The following is a 27,506-nucleotide window of genomic DNA, read 5'->3' as shown; positions in this document are numbered from 1 at the left end:
CCTCCCAGAAAACAACGTCATGACACCCCAGACCTGTCCCCTCCCAGGCGGCGGCAGCGTCAGGACACTCCAGACCCCTCACCTCCCCGGCGACGACGTCGTGACACGCCAGATCCGTCACCTCCCCGGAGGCAGCGTCACGACACACCGGACTCATCTCCTCCCAGAAAACAGCGTTGTGACACCCCAGACCTGTCCCCTCCCAGGCGTCGCCGCCACGACACCCCGGAGCTGTCGCCTCCCAGGAAGCAGTGTCACGACACCCCTGATCCATCCCCTCGGAGAGACAAGCCCGGCTCACCCAGTCTGAGGAAGAGCCGAACAAAAGGTGAGTGTGGGGACAGGTGTGTCCCACCTGCCCCGTGCCATGGGCTCTCCCCGCCCTGCCAGCGTGTTCCACGCTCCCACAGGTGGATCCACAGGTGGGTTGGTGCTCTGCAGGCAGGACAGCGATTCCCGTTCCCTTGTACGGGGTTATCAGATCTTCACACTCTGATCCGTTTCCTCCAGGACGGAGCTCTCCAGCTGGGAAGGGCCAGCATAGGTCACGGAGTCCCCTGGACCACTCCCCACACCGCCAGGACACCAGGGGATCTCCCAGGAAGGTAAGCATTGCCTCTTTCCTTTCTAGCTGTTTGTTGCTTCCTGCTGTGAAAAACTGGAAGTCTAATGACTAGCAAATTGGGGAAGCTTTTGTACAAATGGCTTTACCAGGGCTGTCCCTGTTCTGTCCCTTGTGGTTTTGGGTGGCCCCTTGTTAGACCTCTGGCTCAGTGTGCTGTTCTCAGCCAGCTTAAACGTGGGGTTTGTTTGATTTCCAGGCAAACACGATGTCATCTGGGGTCAGAGCTGGCTTGGTGTCAGCAGAGGTGCTGCAGAAGGAGAAGCAGGAGCTCCAGAAGCCAGACAAAAGCATGAAGCACCTGGAAGGTAGGAATGTAGGAACACGGCCTGAGCCCAGCTTACCTTCTCCTTCTCTGCTTCAGCTGCTGTGGCTTTGGGTGACTCTTTGGGAGAGTAGGACAAACAAAATGAAAGTTACAGCAATTGAATTGCATAGAGGTGGTGAAACGTTCCAAAATGTGTGACTTGAGGCATCTGTCCCCTCCAGAGGAATCCCGGAATGCCAAGACGGTGTTCCGAGACAAGTCCGGGCGCAAGAGGAACCTGGCACAGGAGCAGCTGGAGCAGAGGCTGAAGGCTGAAGCAGAGGCCAAGAGAGAAGAGCAATATGCCAAGTGGGGAAAAGGGTGAGGTGCTCCCGATGCTCCCCATCTCCTGCCTTTAGCCTAGTTTGGATCTGCTTCCAGTCTGGTGGTGTTGCATTTCACTTCATCCCAAGTTTGGGTCTGGACCAGGGGAGTGCATGTTCCACATGTCTTACAGACCCCTCAGTTGTTCCCTGTGTTGCTGGAGGTGCATTGGGAATGCTGCACACACAGTGGGAGTTCAGGAGCGTGATGCATCCTGCAAACTGAACAAGTCCCGGGGAACGATTGCTTGGGTTTGGGTGAAACTCTGTGTTTTCCAGGCTGGCACAGGAGAGGCAGCAGCAGCAGAACGTGGAAGATGCCATCAAAGAGATGCAGAAGCCCTTGGCCCGTTACATCGATGACCAGGATCTGGATCGAATGCTGAGGGAGCAAGAGAGGGAAGGAGACCCCATGGCTGCCCTCATCAAAAAAAGGAAGGCCAAGGAGAACAAGGAGAAAGGTTTGGCTCTGGAATTACATCTGTGTGTGGTTTAAGGCCTCAGCAGTGTAGAAAGGCAGCTGCTCTTCTGTAAATTGCTGGAACAGCTGAGTCCTGAGGGACTTTCTCTGTGGTCTCTGGAGTTACTGCCTTGTTACCAGTAATGGTGACTATGATTTCTTAGCTCAGAACAGGATCTGCTGAGTTAAAACTCGGCAGGGTGCAGTTTGCTGAAGTGGGCCTTTGGGAGCTTCCTCTGGGAGCTGTACCTGGCTGTCAGGTGGCCTGTGCACCCTGCCTATGTACCTGCAGACACCCCTTGGATGGGTGAGGGTGTGACCCCCTGGTTGTGCTGAAAACAGCTCTTCTGCTCTTTTTGTTCCAGAAAAACCCAGGTACAAGGGACCAGCACCTCCACTCAACAGGTTTAACATCTGGCCCGGGCATCGCTGGGACGGTGTGGACAGGTACTTGTTTCTGTTAAAATAGAGTAAAAATAAGGGAATTTTTCTTCAGAGTGGCCATAGTGTAAAGATTCCCAGTTACTGGATGAGTGAGGTTGTTGGCAGTTGGAAGTTTGAATAGATTAAGTTACAAATGGGTGATGGGACAGAAGGACAAGGCTGGTACTCTCAGGAGGGGTGTGAGTAACCTCAGAGATGCGAACTGCTGGTAACCACAGTAACCAGAGCAAATGTAGTGGAAAACTTGTAGGACCTCTACCAAGCTTTGTGGCTTCAGAAAAGCTTCTGCCCAGCAGCTCCTGGTCACCTGGGTGTCCCTTTGCAGGTCCAACGGGTTCGAGCAGCAGCGCTTTGCCCGGATTGCCAACAAGAAGGCAGTGCAGGAACTCGCCTACAAGTGGAGTGTTGAGGACATGTAGGTGAGACAAGAACTGTGCAGAGCTCCTGGAGTGATCCCCTGGACATCACCTGCTGCCAAAGCTGTGAGGAATGGCCTGCTCTCCCTGGAACAAGCCCTGTCCTTGGCATCCAGTATCCCAGGGGACCATCTTCCAAGAGGCAAGGCTGGATTCCCTGTCAACCAGGGACAAGCTCAGAGACTTGCAGGGGCCACTGCCTGCAGGAGCCCCCAGGTTTCTGTGGAAGACACTGGTTTCTGGTCCCTTTAGATGTCTTCTAACAAACTCTTTTGTTCTATGCCAAATGGTTTGACCTCTGAGGGTGGTTCCCAAGCCTCAGGTGTCCTAAATCTCAGGTGAAAATATGCTGAACATTTGGTCACGAGGGAGTTACACTCATGCAGTAGGTTGGTCTGGTCCAGAACTCACATTAAGTTTAGCTTCTGAACTTCTGCTGAGTTTGTGTAGTTATCATGCCTTGTAGATCCCAGAGTCACCAAAGTGCAGTGAAGTTCAAACTCAGCTTCTCTTGGTCCTGTCCAAGCAGGAAAGTGAGCAGGGAATGCTCTGGCACTAGAAGAGCGACCTGCATTGGGCAGCAGGATCTTCTGGAGTGCCAGCAACTCTTTGGGGGGGTCCATTTCTTGTGGAAGTAAAAGTATGGAGAGTGGTTAAATTGCCTCCCTTATATTTTGGAGCAGCTGGTTCCCCCAGACCCTTCTGGACAGTGCTGATCTCAGCACTTCCCCCACGCTGCTGCCTGGGGCTCTGGTGTGAAGTGCAACAACCCCTCCCCTGTGATCAGATTTGTCAGTCTCAGAGCTGGAGGCCGGGCAGAGCTTCCCTTAATCCCTGCGTGCCAGAAAGCACTCGTGGAAATAAATACAGTTGTTCTTGTTGAGGTGCTGGGGAGCAGGGATGGAATGCAGGCAGCAGTTTCCATGGAGATGCCTTGGCTGCAGCAGTGGGCAGGGGCAGGGCAGGACTGCTTCTCCAGCGTTAGGAGGGCTGTGGGTGGGAGAGATAATGGCAAAATCTGCCCTGGAATGCCAGACTCTTGGGACTTCCCAGTTTTTTATCCCTGTGTAACGTTTCTAGCAGTCCTGGAATTGGTGTGTACACCTGTAAATAACACCTTTCTTTTTTTACGTGATTTTGTGTGGTGGTGGTTTTTCCAAGGTGGGTAAATCTTTCCCAGCCTGGGCCCTGTTGCAGCCTGTTGGGCAGGGAATGGTTTGGAAGTGGGAGGTGATGGTGTGAGGTGGGGGCTCCCAGGGTGTTGTCAGCCTGCTCAGGTATTTCCAGTTGTACTTCCCCCTTCTGTCATCAAGGTCCTATTTTTTTGCCCGTGTAACCTGAGGCAGGTGCAGCCTTGACAAGTGCAGTTCCACTTGACACACACTCGTTTTTGCTCTCACTTATCTGAGTGCTGCTGGAAATGTGAAAAAACCTACTGTGGGATGATTGAATTTGCCCTTGTGAGCAGAGTTGTCGCTCAGGTGGATGCTGGTACCTTCCTCACCTGCTTAGTGACAGTGGCTGCTCTTGCAGAGCCACAGTCACAGCTGGCTCATGTCATAGCTGGAATTATAAGCTGCTCTTAGGGAAGTAAAGCAATTTTAATGCTCGTACTAAAAAAAATGTTGTGCTTAGGACCTGGAAGCAGAATCGAGTTCTGCTCTTGCAGCTGATTTTGAAAGCTGGGGTTTAAAAATTTTAGAGGTACTACCCTGGGGACCTCCTCGTTCATCACAATGCTGGGTTTATACATCTGTTACATGTTTGTTACCAGATATTTTGTTTTTAAGATGCATCTATGCAAAATGAGGGTATGGTGAGCTCAGGTGATGATCCTGTCCCTGTGTGCTGCCCAGGGAGCAGGGAGGCAGGTTTGTCCCCGTGCCCTTGCTCTGCATCCCACATGTCCTGTCCCAGATGTGGCCTTGTCTGAGCAGTTCTGGCAGCAGAGCAATTGGAGAATGCTGCGGGATCCTCTGGGACAAGTGGAGTGATGGAGATGGAGGAGTGACACCGGGACGTGGATCTCTTCATTAGTGGTTCTGGAAGGGCACGGCCCCGGTCTTGGCATAGAGCAGCAACTTTGATTAGCTTTAACCCCAGAAAATGAATATTAAAATCTTAATTTAATTTAAACCACTGTCATTCACAGTCATGGCAAACAGCGAGCAGAGTAATTATTATGCAAATGAGACAGATAGAAAAATGATTAATAATTGCGCAAATTAAAAATTATTGTAAACATCCTGTGACTAGTGATAAGTCGGGGAGGAGCGTGCGGGGGAGGCAGCGGGGCTCAGCCACCTCCTGCATCCTGATTCCCTCATTAGTGGGATCAGCTAACGAGGAGCCCAGGGGTGTCTGGGGGAAGCTGGGGCCTGGCTCCCGAGGGTGGGACAAGAGGGCCGAGCTCGGAATCTGCTCCAGCTCCTGTCTTTACACTCTGTTACTCTGAGAAAAGCTGGGGTTTAAGCCGTTTTCCTCCTTTTTGGAGTCCCTGAGGTCCTGCCACTGCCTGTCTGTCCCTCTGGAGCTGGCACTGGCATCCCAGCAGCCTCCCCCTGCCCAGCCCCCAGACAGGCACCTGCTAATGACCCTCGGAGCTTCCCCCAACAATTAACAAGCTCATTTGTCTGGTGTTCTGCTGCTAATTGCACAACAGTACTTTTTCCCCCGTTTTCCTTTCCTACTTTTGCAAGGAGCAGGATAATACCAGTAACAGGCTCTCTCTGGCTCATGGGCTTCCGTGGGCACTGCTCGTGTCAAGGACGAGCAATTAACTTGGCCTCACGCGTCGTAATTAGATTTTTGTTGATGAGCTCATGGTAATGTGTTTAGATTAAGAGCTTAATTCCTGGGGTGTGACACTGCCTGCCCCCAGGAGCCCCCTGCCCACGGGAGGGGGACTCGTGGGGCTGGTGGGAGGGATGGTCCTGGGAACGGACCCTTGGCCACCCTGTGTCTGTCCTGCCACACCTGTCCTGTCACACCTGTCCCTGTGAATGTGGCTTCTCCCCCCCTCACCTGCCTCTTGGCTGTTGTTTTTTTAACAGCTCCAGCAAAGTGGATTCTGGAAGTGCTGTGTTATTGCACCGTTTCCTGCTGAGTTCTATTATTTTTTAATTAAAAAGAGCCTGAGATTTGTCATTTAATTTCTCTCTAACTGGCAGCAGCTCCAGGTCGCGGGTGCTGGGAAGAGCTGGTGGCTCCCTAAATCGTCCCGGGCTTTCAGCACGGAGCACTGGGGGATGGTGCCACAGTGGGGTCCTCCCAGGGCACACCCCCCCCCATTTCTTTTTGGGGGAGAAGAGTTTTTCCTGGCAACTCCATCCCACAGCAGGGCTGGGAACGAAGATCCCCGAGACCGACAGGTTAGTGATTGTATATGCATATGTGCACTTTCCCTAATTATGGAATAATTAGGGACACGCAGAGATAAAAATTACTAATAATATTTACTCTAGACTCTTATTTTTTTCAATAACCTCTCTCTCTCTCTTCCTCCTTCGCCGAGTCTTGGTGGAAATAACTTTGCAGATCCCAGTTAATGAATATTTGTAAATGCAAGAGCATTCGGCGCCGGAATATCCAGAGGGCATCCTCTCTCTGCCTTGTAATTTTTTTTCACCAGATATTTAATATTTATGGTTCCACAGCCTCGTGAATAAAGAGCCACCCGCAAACCCCCAGGAGCTCGGGGGCCGGGATATTTATGGCGCTTCCTCTTTTCCTTTTCAATTACAAAGACACCTCACATAATTAAGTGCTAATAACCTTGTTAATCTAAAATTGATACTCTTTCTCCTGGCTATCTCTTAATAGAATTAAAAACAGATTAATAATCAAGGGTAGGAGGCATGGCGTGCAATTCAGGGAGAGGGGCCACGCTCCAGCCCCTCCCTGTGCTCCCGGGAGCTGGAGCTGGAGCTGGGCTGGGCTGGGCAGCAACGGGAAAGGGGCTGGCAGGGAGATGTATTTTCCCTCGTGCTCTTTACACAGCTTAAATTTTTAAGACAAACAGCCATGTAACACCATCTCCTAATGAAACTGTTTTATGTTAATTAATTATGTATCAAGGCTCATTTTCATGCGCAACCCGGCTCCGCTTCCCCTCCGCCGAGCCTTTGATCTGTCAGAGGCTAAATGGGAGATAAATAATCAAATTGAGAAGCAGCCTGGATGGAAATAAACATGTTTTAGATGCGTTATCTGGCGGGTAGAGCAAGGCCCTGGGTAATTGGGCTCATGGTTCAGCCACGCTCTGCTGCACACCTGGGGCGTGGGAAGGTTCCCGTGCCTCAGTTACCTTGTGGCCACCCCTGGGGGACAGCACCGTGTCCCCACCATGGAATGGGGTCTCAGGGGCAGCCTGGCCGCCCCTGCCTCCCCCAGAGTGTCTGCTCTTCCTCTCCAGGAGCAGGAGGACGTGGAGGACCCCCTCTGCACTAAACTGCTGAAGAGTTAAAACTGCAGCATTTCTTTCTTCCAGTCCACGGAAGATTCCGGCAGCTCCGGGCCACAACCACTCCGTGCCCGGGGTAGTTGAGATGTTGGCAGTGGACACGGTTTCAGCATAATTTAACACAATCTCTACCAATTTGTTACACCTAAGTGGAGGCAGATGTGCATCCATATTCATTTTGGAGGAACTTCAGGAATTATAACTTCATCAGCTAAGGCCGCCTGCCGCCGCCAGCCCGAGTTCCTGTGCAGGAGAAGGTGAGGATGGCAGTGCCCAGAGCCTGGTCCCCTCTGCTGTGGGGACAGGGATTGCAGGGCTGACAAGAGCGAGGCCCATGTCCTCGGCTGCTCCGGGGGATGCCCATGGCCACGTCCCCAGTGACTGTGGCTGCTCCAGGGGATTGCAGCAGCGGTGGCCGAGGGCAGGACCCTCTGCCTGTTGGCACCTCTGGCCCCAGGACCAGGCTGGTGCCCTGCTGTAAACCAAGTGTTGCTCCAGCAGTAAACACCCTCCAGAAGGAATTCCAGATTATAACTGTAGAGTGCTTTATGTCCCTGATGCCCTGGCAGTGTTCTGGTCCGTGTGTAATTACTGGCTAACGAACAGATTTCCTCCTGAAGGGCCCTCCTCTGAGTCCTGCAGCACCCAGGGCTCTGCCCACCTACCCTGGGGGAGCCCCTTCTGATGAGTGCATCGATGGGGGGCTGTGGAGAGCCCCGGAGAGCAATGCTGGCAGCAGGGATTAGAGCTCTTTGCTGCTCACACCACAGCCTTCCTCATCCTCCTCATCCCGCTTGGCACTAACAGCTCCTTGCCCCCGGCTGTGCTCCTGTTGGGATCCCAGGGAGGTTTATGCTTGGAGGTTTTTCAGTTAGTGGACTAGGAGGGAGGTTATTATATTGCAGCAGCTCCTCTTTAGGGTGTTTGGGTGGTGATGTGGTTGTTTTCTCTCTTGGTGATGCAGTTGTTTTCTCTCCAGGTGCCGTGCCGGGACACTGGCCAAATCCAGCCCTGCTCAAGTGCCATGCCATGAGGTCCCCAGCCTAGAGGAGAGGAGCCCTGTTCCAGGCAGAGGACATGGAGACACCACATCCCCTTCCTGGCCAGCACAGCTCCAGTGCTACAGGTGAGCACTGCGACCTTGCCCTGTGCCGGGGTGGGCAGGGAGGAGGGAGCAGTGCTGGGAGGCTCCAGCCTGGCTCCCAAGGGATGCCCTTGCTGGGATGCCAGTGTGTGCTCAGGTGGCTGTGCCAGGGTGCCATTGCAAACCCAGGCCCAGGGACGGTGCCCAGTGGGACCATCCAGGGTGCCCACTGGAACCACCCAGCCCTGGGCAGCCCGACTGTGTGTGCCACCACCCCTCCAGGCCCCGCTCCCGCTGCTGGGAGGTGAAACCAAGCACGGAGCGATCAAAGGGAGCACTCAGAGAGCCTTGTCCCCTCCAGGCTTGCCCCGGGCCCTGCCTTTGGGCTTCTGAAGGCTTTGCTCCAGCGGTGTCAGTTCTCATTAATCCACACATCAAAGCTGGGGCTGCCAAACATCCTGGAGAGACTGTGTGGGATTCCTCAGCGGTGTGGCAGGCGGGGAGGCAGAGGGGCAGCTGTGCAGGGGGGCTCAGGGAAGGGAGGGGGGCTCCAGTGCTCTGGCTCGTGCCCACGGAGCCCTGAGGGAGCTGCCAGGGGCTGCATAGGGAAGGTGTGGGATGTCCCTGGACAAGAGAAAACTGGACGTGGCACTCAGTGCTCTGGTCTAGTTGACAAGGTGGTGATTGGTCAAAGGCTGGTCTTGATGATGATCTTGGAGGTCTTTTCCAACTTGTTCCAGCTGTTTCTGTGATTCTGTGAAGGAAGGGCACTCCCACAGCAAGATCTCCCATGTGTCACGTGTATGCGAGCAAGGAGAAGAGGTTTAGCAGGGAAACACACAAACACACCCCCCACAGAAGGTGCTCCTGTGCACTGGAGAGTGGGATTTGCCCGCCAAGGTCCTCTCCGAGCTGCTGTCAGTGCAGACTGGGATTCCCTGCTCAGCTCCAGCGTGGCTCAGCATTCCTCGAGCTGAGCTAATCAGGTCAATGCATTTTTAACAGGGCATAGGAAATCTTTATATTTTTTGTCAGGCTCATTCTTCTCCCCCGTCTCTCTGTAGGGGCTGAATTATTTAATGCTGAATATCAAGCAGAGCTGGTTTCCCTTTGCCAGGTGCTGACAGTGCAGTTTGGGGCTGCTGAGATTGGCAGGTGGCTGCGCTTTGAGCTGGGCCAAGGGGGAACCCATTGTAGCAAGCAGATTACCTGCTTCCAGATGGATTTACAGAGCAACTTGTGTCCCCCTTCCTGGCATTGGAACAAGAGGGATAGAGCTGGATAAGGGATGAGCATCCAGTGCCAGGACTGGGTGCTCACAAACAGCGCCGTTCCCAATTTCCCGAACCCTAATCCTAACCTGTCTCCTGTGCACAGCGAGAATGTCTGTTGGAGTTTGGGTGTTGATTATTTCCGTCCTGGGAAAGGACTGGAAGAGCAGGCAGAGGAGGGCACCAGGGGATCTGGCAGCCTCGCCCCAGCAGCTCCCTGGTTTGTGGTGTGTCTCTGGCAGTGCCCGCCCGTGATGCCCGTCATGACGGGAAGGGGTGGCCCAGAATTGGGTGACAGGCAAGGATCACCCGCCGGGCACACAAACACAAAAGGCTGGTTTGTGTATCGGGGTTTATCTTTCCCATTAATGGCTTTCTAAATTGGTGGCAGTGGAGCAAAAAACCCAATCTGAACTCGGAGCATGCATGATTACTATTGTAATAACCTTGGCTAATAAGAATATGATGTGGTGTTAGGCTGGGAAAGAAAACACATTTCTCATTAGCTTTTTGATTAATTACTCCACATAATTTCCTAGGGGGACATGCCTGGGACTGATTGCCTTTGCTTTTGACGCGTGGAAGTGGTTTACCTTAACTTAATAATTTTCTCGGTGACATTTTAATGGCAGGCCTCAATTAATCTCCAGTTGCTGGGTGGAGGGGAGGCCCTCGCTCTTCTAGGGGTTCAGAGCACCACCTTTGCCCACCCTTCTGTGGGGCAGGGCAGAGGAGCTGCCTGAGGGCGAGCGATGCTCCATCAGCAGCCATTTGGGCTCCGAGACCCTGGTCCTCCTTTCCCTGCCCCTTCCTGGTCATGCTTGGCCTCCCAGGGCTTTAAATACCTGGGAATGCAACAGCTGTGCAGCCACATCCTCACCCAGCACTGCCAGGGATCCAGCTGTTTGGAGGCATATGTTTACATGGCCTGGAAGCGACCGATTTCCTTCCGTGCGTTATAACATAAATATTTTACAGGAGCTAAAATATTCAACGCTTGTTTGATGTTGCCACATGGAGCGGGATCAAATGAGGGTGGGAAGGAGGGGAAAACACGAGAGGGGAGCAAGAGGAGACTCATTTGTTTCCCTGCCTGAAAGTGGAATGATGCTGCATATTTCTGTGTCAGGAAATTACCCAGAACAGAGATCTCTGCTCACTGCTCCAGGAGCAGGTGCTTGGCTGGCACTGGTGTGGCACCACACGGAGCCATGTCCAACGTGGCTGCAGGGGTAGTGCCAGCATGGGAAATGCCCCAGTGGCACATCCTGCACCTGGGATGTGCATCCCGCATCCCAGGAGCATCCAAAATCCCTCCCTACGCTCTCCAGCCAAGCCTGTGCTCTATACCAGCATTAAAACATTGGCAGGTCCAGCCAAATTCCCACTAACCGAAATAGCAGCATAATTCCAGGTCTTGCCCTGCTATCCTGGCATTTCTGGGGGTGCTGCCTTGGTGCTGCCCTGGGGGCAGCCACTGCTGTGCCCGTGCCAGGGCTGCGGGATGGAGGGAGCGAGGCAGGAGGGTGCAAATCCCCAGGAGCAGGGATGCAGCCCCAGACTGAGGGGCAGAGGGAAGCTGCTGCCCTGTGCACTCCGATCCACTTTTGACAGCTCTGTGTGAGCAGGATTTGCTCGGCCAGCCGGGCTGGGAGCTGGGAAGCCACGCCGAGCTCAGCCGAGCGTGCAGGGAGGATAGACGGGATTACCACCCAAATCCTGCTCCTGCTCCACAGCCACAGCTGCCTCCTCCCATGGAAGCACAGCCTGGGGGACGAGGAGCAGCCCAAAAGGCACTGCCAAAGGTCCCTGCAGAAGCCCTGGGGCTCTGTCTGGGGGTGGGCACAGCCAGGCAGCACCCCTGGGCCCACCGGCCCCATGGCAGGAGCTGACCGGGAGGAGAAGCACCGGAGATATTTATGTTTCCATCCAAATGCACGGATCAAAGCTGACACTTTAATCTATTCAACAACATCTCAAGGATAAAAAAGTTGCAGGCAAATCACGGGCCTAAATTGGTAATATATTTTTGCTTGTCAGTTGACAAATCACTTTACAAACCCCCTCTGCATCTTCCTGTGGTTCCCTGGGTGTGCCAGGTTGGGATGTGCCAGCTTTTAGCCCCTGTGTCCCGGTGTTTGTGCCACAGCCCTGCTCCTGGGAGGTGCTCAGAGCAGTTAGGCAAAACGGAGTTGGGGCTGTTGGTGCTTAGGTTTTCTCTCAGTGTTTCTTTCTATCACTCACATTTTACTCCTCTTCATGGCCTTAGGGTGGCTGGGGACACAGCTGTCCCCAGCCCACTGTGGTGCTCATGGCACACCATCCCTGTGGATGCAGTCGAGTCCAGTGGAACAGCCAAGGAGTCCCTGCCAGACAAAGTTTGGAGCAGAGGGAGCCAGCAGGGAGGTGGCACTCAGTGCCAAGGGGTTTTTCTGCCTTGACTTCTTTTTATTGAGTTTCTTTTTCTCTTCTTTCTCTCTTCTGGCCAGTGCCAGGCCGAGTTGATGAATTATCCCAATATATATTCTGTCTGGAAAGAAAACACATATCATATATATCTTTGACAAGTTATTATTCTTCCTTATCAGAATATGTGTGCATCCAGCCACGCCATAACTCACCCTCCGTGTTGCTCCTGTGACCAGGTGGGAGGAGCGCGGCAGCTCCGGCTGATCCCGTGTTCCCACGATGGCCCTGGCTGGGTGACCCCGTCCGGGTGTGCCGGGCTTGGGATGACAGGCAGAGCACCGTGTGCCTCCGCCGCCTGCCAGCGGGGGGGGTCTGGGCGGAGGCGAGAGCACCACGTCGAGCTAATTCGGCGCCTGCCTCACCTCCAGCTGATTGCTGCAAATTAAATTTCACGCCACTGAGCCGGAGGAGCCGGCGTGCGGCGCGGGAAGAGGGGTGGATGGTGGAGGCAATCTGCAGTGAGCTGGCACAGCCTCCTGCGCTGGCCTGGGGGGCACACAGGGTGCCTGTCCATGCCCGTGTGCTTCCCGGGCATCCCCAGCCGGGCTGTGTCCCCCTGTGCTGGTCCTGAGCCCCTCCACAGCCCGGCACGGTGCTGCCCAGTGCCCTCTGCCCGTGCCCCCATCCTGCCTGTGCAGGGGATGTGCCAGGGGTTGGGTGAAAATCAGTTCACAGACGAGTGAGCAAACACTTCTGGTTGTTCCTCTCTGGAATGAAGCCCAGCAGGAGACCAGCTCTGTGTGGGCTCCAGGAGTGAGGAATGACATGCAGCATGGCATGGAACTGGCTCCAGAGGTGCTGGGGGCGCAGGGTGGGCTCCCCGAGGGCGGGAGGGGTGGGGATCCCTGCCATCCATCCAGGTGTGCTGTGCGTGCCTGGATGCACGGCTGGGAGCAGCAGGAGCGCTCCCATCCCCGCTGTAGTGCCTTTAATGTTTGACTTATTAAGATAATAACTGCTCCATCTCCGCCGGTTTGAAACACGATCTAATAGGAATCTTACAACAAAAGTTGCCAAGCAGCCAGGCCAGGATTTACTAATAGACTCCGAGCGTGCTGTAACTGAGATGGAAATTAATTTAGTGATTAGGAGATTAATATATGGAGCAGAGCATATCCTCGCCTTTAAAGGCTGGGAGGAAGCACTGGGATGAGGCATTCCCGTGGTGCCTTCACGGAAGGGGTTCAGCTCTTTAATCTCAGCTCTTCCTTCCAGGCTCCGGGGCGAGGCTGCAGGAGAAGCTGTGCTGCCTCCTTTTCTATTAAATCCCATCTCCTTCCCCAGGTGTTTGTTAGCATTCTTTTGTCTTCACAGACACCTGGGCCTGGCATTTGGGGAAAAAAAAAATCCCAATCCACCCCCTCGCCTCCAAGCCGCCTGAATCCGGGACAGCGGCAGCGCTGGGAGCGCACCCAGGGAGGGAAGCAGAGGGAAGCAGCGGCGTCTCGCAGCCTGCCCCCTTTTTATTTCTGTTGCTTGTGTTTAGCAGCAGCTGTGCATCCATATTTATTGAGGGGAAGGGAAGAAAAACCGACGGTAATCCCAGGAAAGTGGAACATCTTGTAATTATCCGGGTAGCTCGGCTGGCGTGGGCACACACGGGCTCCTGGAAGCGTGGCCTGACCGGAGCGTGGCTCTGGAGTCCTGGCTCTGGGTCACTGGGGACAGGAGAGATGGATGTTAAACGTGCTCTGAGCACTGCAGAGGGAAAAGGGAGAGATGGACAAGTCTGTCCCTCTGAAAGGAGTGGAGTGAGGAGCTGGTGGCTCAGTGGCTCCGTGGCTGGTCAGAGCTGCCTCCCTCCCCAAAATGGTGTTGAGACCAAAAGCTGGGGTGGGAGACAGCAAGTGGCAGGGAATCTGTTAAAAGCACAGCCCTGGCTGTGCCTGGAGAAGCAGGAAGAGCAGGTGAGGTGGGAACCAGGAGGAAAATGGAAATGGCACAAGGTGCCTCTGCACCCCAGGGCCAGGGGACAGGATCCAAGACCCTGCACGAGCCCATGGCTCCTCTCCACCTGCAGTCAGTGAGGGAGCTGGTGTTTCCAGAGGGCAAAATGTGATCTCTTAGAGATGCTGATAAGATTCCTAGCAGAGGGTAGGAGTGTGAGATGAAGAGGAGCGTGTGTTTCTTCTCCCTCCTTTTTTCTCTCCCCTTGCTGTCTCTGGCGCAGCCTTGCAAGAATAAAGGCTTGTGGGCATCTGTGCTTCACCTCTGCCTTCCCTGGGGGCCATCAATATGCAGTGGCTGTTACCTGGGCAGGGGCCCTTCCCTCTGTACCATCAAGGTCATGGCAGGAGCTCCTTGCTGCAGAGGACAGTCCTGGAGCAGAGAAGGGATGCTTGGGCAGGAGGAGGAGGAGGGTGAGGAAGGGTTCCTCATTGGCTAGGGTTGATGCTGGTGGCATTACAGGGTGCAGCCAGGCTCCAGGAGCTTCTCCCAAATCCGTGGTGCAGTATTTCCCCACTGGGAAATCAGCCTTGCTGTTCTCAAGGAGCGAAGGTGGGCAGACAGCAGCCCTGCTGAGGACAGGGCTTCTGTCCATCCCTGCTCCCCAGCTCCTGGCACCGGGATGAAGGCAAATATTTGGAGAAGGGCAGAGCCTGGCTTGCTTCAGACAGAGCCGGCAGCCTCTCGGAGGCTGGGATTAATTTGAAGGAATTTACTGGTGGGGTTTGTGGCAGAGAGAACAGTTTGCTTATTTCACACTCGTATGGCCACCTGCTACGAACTGTTTGTTCAGTTTCAAATTCTTTAATTAAAATCAACATAAAACAGATTGAAAACATCCCAAGAAGGGGATGCTTGATTTGCTGGAGGATATTGCAGCAAACGAGCCAAAGCGCTCAGAAGACGCCGGATCACGGGAAGCGCCCTGGGCAGGCGCTCGGCGCTACAGGTTGGGTCTGCGTGGGCCACCAGCCCGGGGCTGAAGGCAGGTGGCCCTGGGGCATGTCACTGCTGAGGTGGGGTGTACGTGCCCCCTCCTTCTCTGTTAGGATGCCCTTCCCGGCGTGGCCGGCCCGGCGGTGCCCAGCGGGCGCAGGCGCGCGGCGGCGCCTCAGCCCTTTGCGGAGCCGATCAGAGGCCTCCTCCAACCAACACCAAAGCTTCAATTAACGGGGGCCGCGTGCGACCCTCTTGCAGAGCCCAGATAAGAATAGAAATTTCCCCTGGAAAATGGATTTGTGTTTAGCTGCGTGTGCCGGGCGGTAAATGACCTGCTCGGCACGGCGCCGGAGAGGGGCCGGGGACAATTACGGTGCTCATTGGGAGCCGGTTATCTGAAGGAAACAGGCACGCTGCTATTTAGCTGTCTAATATCCCAGTGGGAGGGGAGGCGGAATTAAAACCCGTCTCTTTTCAGAGCCGTTTCGATCTGAAGGATTCTTCCTTTATGCGCCGGCTTTTCATTTCAAGGGGCTTCTTCCTCTCTCCCAGGCCCTTATTTGCGTGTGGCCACCTGCAATGGAGAAGGACGGCGAGGGGAAGGAGGGCTGGCTGGGTCTGCACCCCGACATGGAGCCTCAGGATGCTCGGGGACAGGGACCAGCCTCTCTGTGGATTCCTCACAGCGCCGGCGTCTCCCGCTCCAATCCCGGCAAAACAATGACAACCGTGCAGTGCAGAAAGTTAATCCAGAGCCAGACGGGCATTTTAATAACTGGAAAGGTTAAAACAACCCCTCTCCGGCTGCGCACAGGCTCCCGCCAGCTCCCGCGCTCCTGCGGGTCTGGGAGACCCAGAGCACCATGACTGTATTGATTCAATTATTCTCTACAATGTAATACTCTGCATTTGTGTGATAGCAACAAACAGAGTTGAAAGACATACAAAAATAAATGATCTGAAAGTTAATATGGCTGAATGAGCAGCTCTGAATGAGGGGAGAGCGCTTTGGTTTTACATTGTGGAATCAATGGTGTGCAGAACAATGTCCTCCCTTCCCCGGGGCCCCCGGGGGCCCTGCCTCAATCGATCACTATGCAAATTAATTGAATTCATGAAACCTGCATCGCTGGGTAATTGATGCTTCTTATAATTACCTCCGAGTTATGAGCTTTTAGGGGATTTCATTGATTCCTGCTCGGGGAGAGGGCGAGGGCAGGTTCTGGGGGCGATGGCTGCGGCGCTGAGGGCTCGCCGGGATCCCTGGGTGTGCCAACCACTGCCCAGAGCTGATGGTACTTTCAGAGCCTGGATGCTGCGGGGTTCCAGCCCCTCAGGAAAGCACCTTTCCCCTCCCCAGGGAGCAGAGGGACATGAAGGTGACGGTGACAGGTGCCATGGGCGCACAGGGCAGGGCCGGCTGCGCCTGGCTGAGGGATCGTGTGAGCAAACAGGTTGTATCCAAAGGGATAATAGGCTTATATAGCACATTATTTAAGAAAAAGGGACAGGCAATTGAGCTCTGCAGACTAATTAGATTAAGTTGATGAGCTCATCAGTATTGTGTGTAATTAAGATCGGAGCTAATTGCGGCTGTTTGATGCCCCACGTTATCCGAGGTGTCCCTTGCCCGGCCAGTGGGAAGTGCTGGGCTCCCTGGGCTGCTGCTCCCTCCAGGGATGAGCAGGGAACATGTGGCTGTCCCCAGTTCCGAGTTGGTGGCCAGGCAGGAGAGAATCTGGAGGGTTGCTCCAAGGGCTTTGTGCCAAAGGGAAAGCGCAAAAGGGGCATGAAATGGGGTGGACAGAAAGTAAGAGAAGCAGAAGGCAGCCCAAGTTCCGAGGGAACTGCAGCCATTGCCTGCTCTGGATGATGGATAGGATTTATCCAAACGGATACAGCGCTTCACAAGACAGGCAGTTCTGGCTGTGATGTGTTGGCTGGAGCGCCGGTGCAGCCTGGGTACAGCTTTTATCCACACTCTTCCCTATTTCCTATCTGATCTTTTCTCTTGCTCTTGCATCATCTCCTTCCCGCTTCACTCCCTCTATCCTTCCACCTCCCCTTCTCTCTCCCACAGTCTCGCCTGCCTCGCCCTCCTGCTTCCCCGCAGAACTGCTTCGTGCTTACCCAGGCCCTCCGTGGGCTTCATTCCCAGGCCCTCTGTCCAGCTGTGGGAAGGGGTTCACACCCCTCCTGCCCCAGCCCCCTGCGATGTTCCCATCCCAGCGCTCAGGCCGGTGCCCGCCCCGGCACCGCTCCCTCCGCTTCGGGCTCCTTGTCTCCGTCTCCAAGGTTACACAAACCACTTCCCGCTCCTCTCCTGAGCTCCCAGTGGGATTTCCCGATGCTGTTCACCAGCTGGGGTTTGTTTCTCGTCTTCTTTCCCAGTTCTCCCGCACCTTTCTGCGTCTGGCCACTGCATCCTCCCTTGGAGAGCATCCTTTGCCTACCTGGCTAAAGGGAAGGCAGGACTTTGCACACCCTCTCTCTAGAGAAATTCCCCCGTAACTCAGAGCATCCAGGACCACTCCAGGGCATCCTGGCTGATCTGGCAGCTGTTGGGAAGGCCCTGGGCTGCTTCCCTGAGGAAGGGTGGGTTCCCACACGGGCTGCCTTCAGGAAGACGAAGTGAGGAGCTGCTCATCCTGGCAGGAATCAGGGCAGCAGGAGAGCAAACGTGAACATACAGTGTTTATTTCCTTATTGCTGGCAGCTGTGGGGGCAGGAGCAGGCTCAGCCCCCGGACATGCACCCTGCGGTGCCTCTCGGTGCCTCTCTGCCTGTCCCCTCATCACAGAGGGGGTAGAAAGGGGCTCGGAGACCTGCCAGACCTGCCGCAGCAGATGCCCCACAGCAAACCCCTTCGGGGCGAGCATTTAGGGACACTGCCTCGAGATAATGACAGGGAGGTTTAACTCTAATCCTTTCTGCGGGGGCTTTTCAGTTCTTACAGCCTGGAAAGTGGTTGGCGGGGGGAAGGGCGGGGGGAAAGTAAGGCAAACCCCAAACCCCTTCCCAGATGTATGAGCAGCCTGAAATATCTCTGGCTTCTCTCTCTGCAATAACTGAAGGCAACAGGAGCAGATGTTTATAGGTCACGCTGCTGGGGGTTTTTTCCCTTTCTTTTTGATGAAGAGCTTGTTTTTCTCCAGTTTCTTCTGCTAGCAGAGAGCTGCTTTGCAGTGTTCCCTCTCCGTGAGCAGCAGCACCGGCCACCAAACCCCGGCGAGTGTCGGGGTGCCGGCAGCCCCCCGTGTTGGAGGGGATACTCCCGGGCACAGCGAACCCCCGGCAGCGGTGCAGGGACACAGAGCCCCGGAGGGACCCTCGCAGAGTGTGGGCGAGCCCCGGGCTGTCCCCGCGGCGTGGACGGGAGATGGCACTGCTGCACCGGCGCAGGGACCCGCATCCCCGCGCAGCCGCCGGCCCCGCGCCGCTGCCATTAGCGAGAGGCTCTAATGAGACCCCCAGCGCTCCGCGGTGCCCCCGTGGTCGCAGTGTCCCCCGAGACGGCAGCCTGGTTCCCTCCAGGGCGGGACTGACCGTGTCCCCACGCCGCTGGTGGCCCCGCGGCAGTGAGGATGCTGCGAGTGTTGCCCCCATGGGCAGGGCTGTCTGTGTCCCCCCAGATGTGTTGGTGCCCCAGGAGCTGTGGCAGCCAGAGGTGTCCCTGCGAAGCCCTTTTATCCCTGTAGCAATAAAGGCTCTTTCTGCCTCCTGCCAGGCACTCAGCTCAGCCACACAGCGGGATGCGACAGGTCAGCAGTCCCTAGTGCGGCCCTGGTGCTTTTGGGGTCACAGCATCCAGCCCAAAACACCCCCAGTGCCTCTGGGGTCACAGATCCAGCCCAAAAACAGCCGGGGAGAGCCTGGTCCTGTCCTCACTCCTGGCGGTATTGCCAGATGCATCTCCCTGTTTCCTTTGGCATGGGAGAAGGGCAGAAGGACTGATCCTCCCTCCAGGGGCACATTCCCAAAGGAAAGGTCTTGGAACAGGAGAGATTGCTCTCTCAAGGCTTTTCTTTTTGTGAAAGCTCTTTTGAAGTGGGGAGTTTGGAGCAGAGGAGAGTTCAGACAGATCTGATTCCCCTATCTCAGACAAACACACTCGCCTTTCCCTGACTGCAGATCAACAGGACATGTTCCAGGGAAAGATCATCTCGAAAGAAATGGATTTTCCCCCTACTGCTTTGCCATTTTTGCTTGTATTTCTGAAAGCCGGAGTGACGGGTTGTGAACTTTAAGGAGCGATTTCTATTCCTTGCTCTCGTCTGACATGTGGGCAGTGGGACTGCAAGCTGAGGAGGGAGACGGGGCTGGAACAGCTCGGGGGAGGATGCAGGGAGCAAGGCAGCAGCATCCTGACTCCCAGAGCAGCTTCTCCTCTGAGCCTGCTGCAGGAAACTTTGTGCAGGGCGGGAGGTGGCTGTCGGGAAGGGGCCGGGCTGGGGCTGCTCTCACTGCTGCCCTTTGCTGGGTGCCCGGGGGATGCTCCGTGCAGGGGGCAGTGCCACAGCAGCACAGGGGGCAGTGCCACAGCAGTGCAGGCTCGGTGCTAATTGCAGGAGCAATAAACACCAAGAATATCAATAGAGTGATGGCATTTAATTAATACCCAATGGCTCATATGGATTTCCACATTAGATCCACATTAACATGAGGTTCTCTGATCCCGAGTAATTTTAAGGAACAAATGCTTAAGGATTAGTGTAGGTGTTCCAGTCCTTCTCACTGCCAGGGACAGGGAGGTCACTGGAGGTGTGTTGGGATGGCACCTGCCCTGTCCTTCCCCTTCCCTGGGGGTTCTGGCTCTTTTCCCCAGCACAGGGCTTTCCGGCAGGTCCTGCCCAGCTGTGCTGGCCACATCCACAAACAAAAACTCTGAGAAATGGAGATGGAGTTTCTGAGCTCCACCCAAACCCAGCACCCTCCACATTAAGTGAAGCCCCCCCCCAGCCTCGCAGCCTTTTGAGTTTTGTATGAAACACTCATTATACCTTTGGTGTGACAAATGATTGAAAAGTGTAATTTGAAAGCTAAGCTCCCCATCACACTCTTCCCTATTGTTTATTTGCCAGCTCCAAACGGGTTGGCTGCCAAGGAAAGTAATCAGAAGGTAATAGCCTGATATCGGATGAATCCCCAGAGCTGCCAGCAAGCTGGAAAACTACAATCTCGGTGCCGCCTGCAGTATTGATGCGCTGAAAATAATTGTGTAGAACAGCAGAGCTGGGATCAAACTTGGGCTGACACTTGGCGTTGTACGGCTCGCGTTCGGCGCAGTCTGATGTGGTTATTTGTGACTGGCTCGGGGCAAGGCAGCCAAAAGTGTCTCAGGGAGGGCTGCTGCGCTCTGTTTGCCCATGTAGATGAGAAAACACCTTCCCAAAGCAAAGTGCATCTCTTTATCTCCGTCCCTCCCTCCCTGCCTTGCTTCTCGCTTCCCCTCTCGCTGCGATCCTGGGAAAGTGTTGATTTTATTGAATGTGGCAAGTGGCAGTTCATTAAAAAGTGGGAGCAGATGGGGAAGGGATTGTAGAAGAAGATTAATGATGCGCACCGACAACTAAATCGGCCCAGGTTCTGGAGTAAACACAATCACGCCGGCTTCCTGGGAGCGGGTAATCCTCCTCTGTCAGCTCCGGCCTCGTTAGCCGGCCGGCGGGGCCGGGAGCTAACGAGCAGGGATGCCACGGCAGCTCCCGGCGCTGAGGAGCGGATGACAGGCGTGACGTGACCGCTCTGGTGGTGGGGACCATGGCTCTGGTGATGATGCCAGCAGGGGCTGTAGCGAGGGTTGGGAGTGGGTGTATCCATGGAGGTGGCAGGGCTGGGGCATGGCATTCCCATCTGGGATGCTCGGTGACCCTGCTTGCTCGGGGAAACAGAGCTCCCGGCTTGGAGGACTGGCACGTTAAATTCCTGCCAGCAGCCTCCGTTCCCGGCCGTGACAAGGCTCACCTTTCCCCCCCTGCCTCACCTGTCCTGGCCCCGTGGCTCCATTCCCTCCGTGCCAGGCCTGACCTCTCCGCCGGGCTTTGCCATGTGCTGATGGAGAGGCCGCTCACCGGTGAGCGTCTCCTCCGCCGGATTTAAATACAGGGTACATTTGTCTTGCAGCAGGACGGCTGGCTCCTGCCAGCCTCCCCTCCGGAGGACAAGCCTTTCATTACGGATGGGGCTGTAATTTTGCTGCAATTTCCACAGAAGTGCCCAGCTCCTTGTCTAAGTGCCAGCGGGGAGGGGAGCGGGACGGGCACGTCCACGGTGCGTTCGTTCAGTAGCAGCAGGGAGCTCCCGGGGGCTGCTGCCCCTCGCCGATATCCTGGGAGGTGCCACCCCTCAGGGGGCCGTGGAGCAGGATCCAGGCAGGATGGTGCAACTCCCTGGATCCACGCAGGGTGCCATCCCTGCTGACGGGACACGATGGTTGTCACTGCTGCCGTCCCTGCCTCACCCACTGCCACGGCCACCCGGCACAGGGGGATGCTGCCAAGGAGGGCCACTGCCCAGCTGAGCCACCGCCAAGGGCATAAATAATTTAATAAAGTAACTTTGGAAATTATATCGTCCTAAATAATATAATAAACCCTAATTTACTCACATTTATCTCCCGGAGTTTTTTCTGAAAGCAGTAATCTTGCATCTTCTACAGTGATGGATTAGCAGGAAGGAAACTCCGCTGGGGAATAAAAACCCACATCGTGTAGTTTTTGACATGTTATTATTCAGTTTTATCTTGGGTTGCTCATTCCTGGGCCATTACTCATGTTCGCAGGGATTTTTCTCCCCCCTTATTTATTTATTTTTGTTATGACCAGAAGCAGAGATGTCAACAAATCATCCTACTTTCCCTGCTCCATTTGAAGGGGCTGGGGGGGTTCCTGGTGGCACCCCACGCTGCAGGGCACTGAAGAGACCAGGGAGGATGGCACCGTGCCGGGTCCCACTCGCCCTCCCCGCAGCGCTCCGGCTGGGGCGGGCAGGGAGGGACACGACTTAATTAGTCTGTGAGTTTCTACCAGATCCAATTGATGGAGCAGATCACAGTTCTGCCAGTTCTGCTTGTTCTGAGGGTGCTTAATAAAATAAACCAGGTGGGGAGCCGGGGTCTGGCAGGGTAGGGTGTCACGGGGGTGGTGTTCTGGCATCCACGGGCAAGCTGGCACTGTGTGTGCTGCAACCCAGGAGGGACAGCTCAGGTGCCACTGCTCCCCTTCCCCGTGCAGGGTGGCTGCATCAGTGCCATGGACTCAGGAGCCATTGGGAGCTTTAATTATTGCTAAAACTCGGGCTTTATTGCTTATGAGCTGTTGTGAGTGGCAATGCAGGATGCAGTACCTGGCGTGGTCCCCTCAGAGGGAAGGATTTTTGGCTGCCTTGCTTAGGTCAAAAGGAGGTTATTAAATAACTGCAATTACACGAGGAGTGCCAGGATGGTGCCTCTCATTTATTACCACTGCTTTATTTACCCCCAGGCTTGAAAGAAATGGTGGGATTTGGGGGCAGCAGCCAGGGCCCAGCAGAGCCTCCACGGCACAGGATTGTCCTGAACCTCAGAGCGGAGTGGGTCGGAGCAGCACATCCCAGTGGGGTCTCCCAGTGAAAAAATAGGAAAAAATTCTTTGCTTTGAGGGTGGTGAGGCTCTGGAACAGGCTGCCCAGGGAAGCTGTGGCTGCCCCATCCTTGGGAATGTTCAAGGCCAGGTTGGACGGGTCTCGGAGCAACCTGGTCTAGTGGAAGCTGTTCCTGCCCATGGCAGGGGGTGGAACAAGATGAGCTTTAAAGTCTCTTCCAACCCAAACCATTCTGTGATTCTACAAAATCAGACCCAGTGGTGGTGGTCAGCAGAGCAGAACTGCCCCAGCTCTGCTCCCACCCCTGCTCATGCTCCTGCCCCAGCTGGGAAGAGCAGGCAGACGGGAATCACTCCCTCTGTGTACAAATACAGAGCAGCCCTGTTTGTTTGTTTGCTGTGAATGTGCCTGCTGCATACACACACTAAGTGTATATATACGTAGATATATACGCACAGGGGCTGGGCTGGGAAGCATGCAGCTCGCAGTGGGAGGGGGCTGGCAGAGCAAAACTCCCTGGAAGACATCCAAAATACTGGAATGATGGGACAAACGAGCCCCCCGGCTGATGGGAGAGGCAGAACTGCTTTTCTTTCTCCTCTGCTGCTGCAGGCACCGACTGTCCGGGGGCTCTGCCAGCCCCTCCTGCCCCCCCCAAACATCCTTTGCATCTTCCTCGTGGAAGAATGGAAGTGAAAGAAGCAAAGCCCCTTGCAGCACTGAGAGAGGGTCTGCAGCACTGCGGGGGGATTCTGCCAAGCCCCCAGCCCAGTGTCCTGCACAGCCCAGGTCCCATTGGGATATGGGACTTGGCACAGCTCTGCCATGGCCATGAGCCCCACAAGCCTGGCCAGCAGCTCCCTGTTTGCCCATCCCTCTCCAAGTTTGCTCAGCTGAAGCTGGACCGTGGCTCTTTATCCTCCCGCTAACGAAGAGCTGGCGAGCGCTGCCCATTAATAACTTGGAGGTGGACGGTGTGTGCAGGGGGCATGTGGACAGGACAGGGTGTTTTCCTGGCAACACCTATCCAGTCAGCAGTTTCCCAACAAGCCCAGGCTCTCCAGCCACACCAGCATCTGTTTTCTCCCATGTCAGTGCCCGGCGCTCCCCCCCACGCCGGCAGCAGCTCCCGCCTGCCTGCTCTCATGGAACGCAAGGAAATCACATTTATTGCAAATAGGGATGTTATTGAGACAAACAAGGAGATTATTTGGGGCTCCTGGAATTGTCAGTGTGGGATGTTTAATTAGAGCTCAGCCGTAACACTCATCATTCCCCGCCGCTCCGATCCCGGCTCCGTACCCCGAGGCTTCCCCACCACACCGAGCACATGGAGCCGGCTCGTTCCCCAGCTCCCTCCTCAAATACCTGCTCCAGACTCTCAAGGTGAGCACGATGGGGGTCAGCCGCGCTCCAGCGTTGATTACAGAGTCGGCAGGGGCTGCTAAGATTTCTAATTAAGATTAAAGAATGCACACAACTTATAAATGCTTCCCAGGAATGTATAATTTGATTTGCTTGTTTTCTTGTGTCTCCTGCTCCAGGGTCAGCTCAGATGGCTCCTGGCCGCAGGCTCCAGCTGCTCCTTGCCCATCCCAGGGATGCAGACCGAGGATGCCGGTGCTGCTGCCTCTCCTGCAGCATCCTGGGCAGGCGTGGCCCTGGAAAACACCCTGGTGAAGGTTCAAGGAGGACAGGACAGGCCCCGTGGCCAGGTGTGCTGCTGCTTTGGGTAGGGAGAAGACATGATCAGCCCACAGCACCTTGAAAGAGAGCTTGGATGTGATTCCTGCACCAGGAGGGCCACCAGTGGGTACTGGTGTCCCCGGCCCCACCACTGGTGCCATTCCCAGCCCGTCCACTGGCACAAGGCAAGCTCGGAGCCAGAAAAGAGCTCTCCACTTCAGGTACCTGAGCAGGGGGACAGCTGTGCATCAATATTTATTCAAAACTCCCAGGAAACCTGGATGAAGTGTAATTATCTCAGCTCAATCAACCCGGATTAGCATAACATCCAGTCACCCATCAGACAGGGGTTTGATTTCTGGGATCAAAGCCGGCTGTAGCCGCTGATTAGGCGGGTGCAGGGGAGGCAGGAGAGGGAAGCCGTGTCCGTGTCCGCCGCCACTCGTCTCTTCCCGGTGTTCCAAGTTCACTTTTCCCTCCCAAACTTTATCCTGGCACTGGCCCCGACCTGCCCAGTGCCCACCGCACGCTCCTCACGGCACAGCATCGCTCCTCACGCACCATCTAACCCTCTGCTCGCTCCCCTTAATTAACAACTAAATATAGATCTTAATTAAGGCACTGATGAATTTAATTTGGAGTGGCATTACTGCCTTAACTTCCAGAGCTCAACGCCTTGTTTGGATAATGTATAATATAAGCTAAATGAGTGCTTACTTGTTACCACCATAAATAATTCCTCACAAATCCCTTCAGATACGTCTCAGTCACTAATCCATCTCCTCCTACGGAATATTCACAGGCACCAAGCATCTTCCTGCAGATTTTAACATAAACCTCCAGACCTCGTGCCAAGTTCCCCCCTCGGAGCCTGGTGCCTGGCAGGAAGGGAAATTGGAAAGGTGGCAGCACGGGGTGAGAGGATGGGGAGTTTGGTGTGAAATTGCTTCAGCCCTGGTGTTCCCTCCATGGAGCCCGGGCTGAGGATGCCTGGCAGCTCCCAGGAAGCTCCAGGGGCACCTCATCCTGGTGGACAGGGAGTCCCAGGTGGGAGCAGGTCCTGCAGTGCTCAGCATGGCACTGACACAGGATCATGGCCAGGGGATGCAGGTGGTTCTGCAGGTGATGGAGTTGGAGCAGGGCACTGGGGGCACCACATGGATACCTGGATTAGAGCCAGTGGGAGGGCAGCTATCAGGTACAGCAGGAAGTCAGATAGTCAGGAATCAGCTCCTGCCTCTGATTAAATAACATCCACAATCATTTTCCTCTGCAGAGCAAGTCCAGAGAAATAAAGAGAAGAGAAATAAACCCCTACGTTTGCTCTGCACTCAGCTCCGAGCCGCCGTTGTGTCTTGCTGCTCAAAGGATTTCTGGGAAAGCTCCACCACTTTTATTCCTTAAACACAGAGCAAAACAATCAATGGGGTTTTGATATCGCCTAAGCCCTGCAAGCCTGTTCCTGGGAAGCCACGGGGAGTGGATAGAGCTGTGACGGTCTGAAAAGAAACCCGCACAGGAAAAGGCACAGCTGGAATTCCCAGTGCTCCCAGTGGCTCCGTGCACCTGCTGCAGTGACTCTGCACAGTTCAAACAAGGACACCCCGCTGCCCATCCCTGGCTGTGGCCTGGGGAGGGTGCAGGGGGGACCAACCATGAGCCACCCTCTGCTCCAGGCTCCCAGCCCAGGCTCCATCACACACAACAGATATGGACCTCCTTGCTTTCACAGCTCCTGTGCCCATTGTTTTCTCACAGAGATCACAACATTTCATGAGGAATTCAGTCCCTCTCTGCCTTTCATTCAGTACAAGTGTCTTAAAAACAGATCTGAGACTCTTCTAGTTTGCTCATCGCTCAAAGGAAATGAACATTTGAGATCCTGCCCAGTAAAACCAGCCTGGTGACAGACACATGGTGGCCGTGTGGATGAGCTGGCCACGCTGCCACATCCCGAGGGAGTGACCTCAGGGAAACACCAGCCCTTGGACAGCCGGGCAGGCGATGCTCGGGCACATGGTGTGGGCTCATCATTGTGGGGCACCATGGACGTCCTGGCTGCCTTCCCACTGGATCACAGGCAGCCAGGCAGCACTCGAGGAGGGACAGGAGCTGGAGCTGTGCCCTCACCCTGCTGGTGGCAGCAGTGCCATCACCCTGCTAATCACTCAGCTGTGCCCTGTGCACTGGCTGTCAGCGTTTCCCTGGGAAGGATGTGGCCCATGTGGGTGTGATAAAAGCCAGTTAACCCCACACTTGGGTCATGGGGACATCCTTCACTGGCAGTGGAGGACACGTGTCCCCAGCCCTCCCAGGGCCACCAGAGTGCTGTGGCAGCCCGGGCAGGCCCATGGCCAGGCTGGGCACCACTCTGTGCCCCGTCCCCGCTCCGCCTGTCTGCTCTGCTTCCCTGCTCCCTGCTGTCCCGGTACAAATCATTTGCTCAGATAACAGATGACGTGTTTATCCCAAGGGGTACAAGCCTGAATATTAGGATGTCAAAACCAGCTGCATTTGCAATACGTTACTGTCAAATGGAGAATAAAAAGGGAGTTGCAGTTATTTAATTTGGTGCCAGCGCAGGAGAGCGGGAGCCGGGGGAGCAGCGTCTGCTCCCGGGCTGGGATCCAGACCCCCGGACCTGGCAGGAGCTGCCTGGGGGGCTGGGGAGGGCACAGGCTGGGGGTCTGGTGCCGGGAAGTTGCTGCATTGCTGCACTGCCTCTCCTCCCTCTCATGCCGGAGCCTGGGAGAGGGAGAAGCCGCCTCGTCTGCGGGCAGGTCGCGGGGGGCACGTGGCAGCTCATTCATCCGTGCCAGCAAAATCTGTACTTTAAAAAATTTGTCGGGAAAAGAAAGGCTTTTTTGAAGACAAACATCCCAGCTCCTTGGGGAAGGCTCCGAGTTTGCAGAATACCAATTAAAAATATAAAAGTGCTTTTTAAAAAAATAAATCTATAAAGGCGAGTTCTGAGATCGGAGAGGGGGCTGGGGTGGGTTGGCACACTGTGTCCTTTGGCAATAACAAGTCTAGAGGAGGGAGGGGAGGACTGAAGAATAGTACCTGCTGCAAATCAAAGGCAGCAAGGTGTGTATCCAAGTGTCTCAGCCCTTTGGCTGGCTTGGGCATAGTTGGGTGCCAGGAGAGCTGCCACCTCGTGCCCTGGGAGAGCAGAGCAGCACGTGTGCAGTGGCATCATGTCCCTTTTGCCCCCTCTGAGCCCCCTGGCCCCACAGCAGCACTACCTGCCTCAGGTGACCTTCACAGAGGTGGCAGTGGGGCAGGGGACACTCATCCTCTGTCACCTCAGGGCTCGATGAGTGACAGCCTGCCCGTGGCAGAGACCAGAGCCTCCCTGCTGATGCTGAGATAATGCACTGGGTAATAGTTTTCGACATATTTCATTGAAATATAACAAAATATTTGCATAGCTTTATTAGATAAAGGGGAGCTGACTGGAGGCAGAGCTCATTTGGAAATACGATGTGAAAATTC

At 55.0% G+C, this 27,506-nt stretch overlaps 1 protein-coding gene and 1 long non-coding RNA gene across 5 annotated transcripts in view; both read left to right on the top strand.

The window, feature by feature from the left end:
- Window positions 1–3,707, top strand: part of BUD13 (BUD13 homolog) — a 5,897-nt gene extending 2,190 nt beyond the window's left edge. For 2 of the 3 annotated variants that reach the window (XM_017809488.1, XM_017809487.1), the window contains exons 6-12: window positions 202–328; window positions 511–605; window positions 822–930; window positions 1,112–1,250; window positions 1,532–1,713; window positions 2,078–2,159; window positions 2,482–3,707. In XM_017809488.1, coding sequence (XP_017664977.1) covers window positions 202–328; window positions 511–605; window positions 822–930; window positions 1,112–1,250; window positions 1,532–1,713; window positions 2,078–2,159; window positions 2,482–2,575 — 828 coding nt within the window. In that variant the 3' untranslated portion in view covers window positions 2,576–3,707. The remainder of the gene's footprint in view (window positions 1–201; window positions 329–510; window positions 606–821; window positions 931–1,111; window positions 1,251–1,531; window positions 1,714–2,077; window positions 2,160–2,481) is intronic. The other variant, XM_017809490.1, reaches the window with a different exon arrangement.
- A 2,039-nt stretch (window positions 3,708–5,746) lies between these two features.
- On the top strand, window positions 5,747–26,977 carry LOC108494696. Of its 2 annotated transcripts, XR_001873935.1 has the most exons (5): window positions 5,747–5,943; window positions 6,987–7,291; window positions 8,014–8,160; window positions 23,870–24,232; window positions 25,288–26,977. It is a non-coding gene; the product is annotated as an uncharacterized LOC108494696 (long non-coding RNA). The 2 variants fall into 2 exon arrangements; XR_001873934.1 differs by lacking the exons at window positions 23,870–24,232; window positions 25,288–26,977 and adding an exon at window positions 15,297–15,718.
- Window positions 26,978–27,506: the final 529 nt, after the last annotated feature.

Source organism: Lepidothrix coronata, unplaced genomic scaffold (genome assembly GCF_001604755.1).
Source record: "Lepidothrix coronata isolate B3197 unplaced genomic scaffold, Lepidothrix_coronata-1.0 Scaffold27, whole genome shotgun sequence".
NCBI classification, from domain to species: Eukaryota; Metazoa; Chordata; class Aves; order Passeriformes; family Pipridae; genus Lepidothrix; species Lepidothrix coronata.
This window is presented reverse-complemented; position numbering and strand designations above follow the sequence as displayed.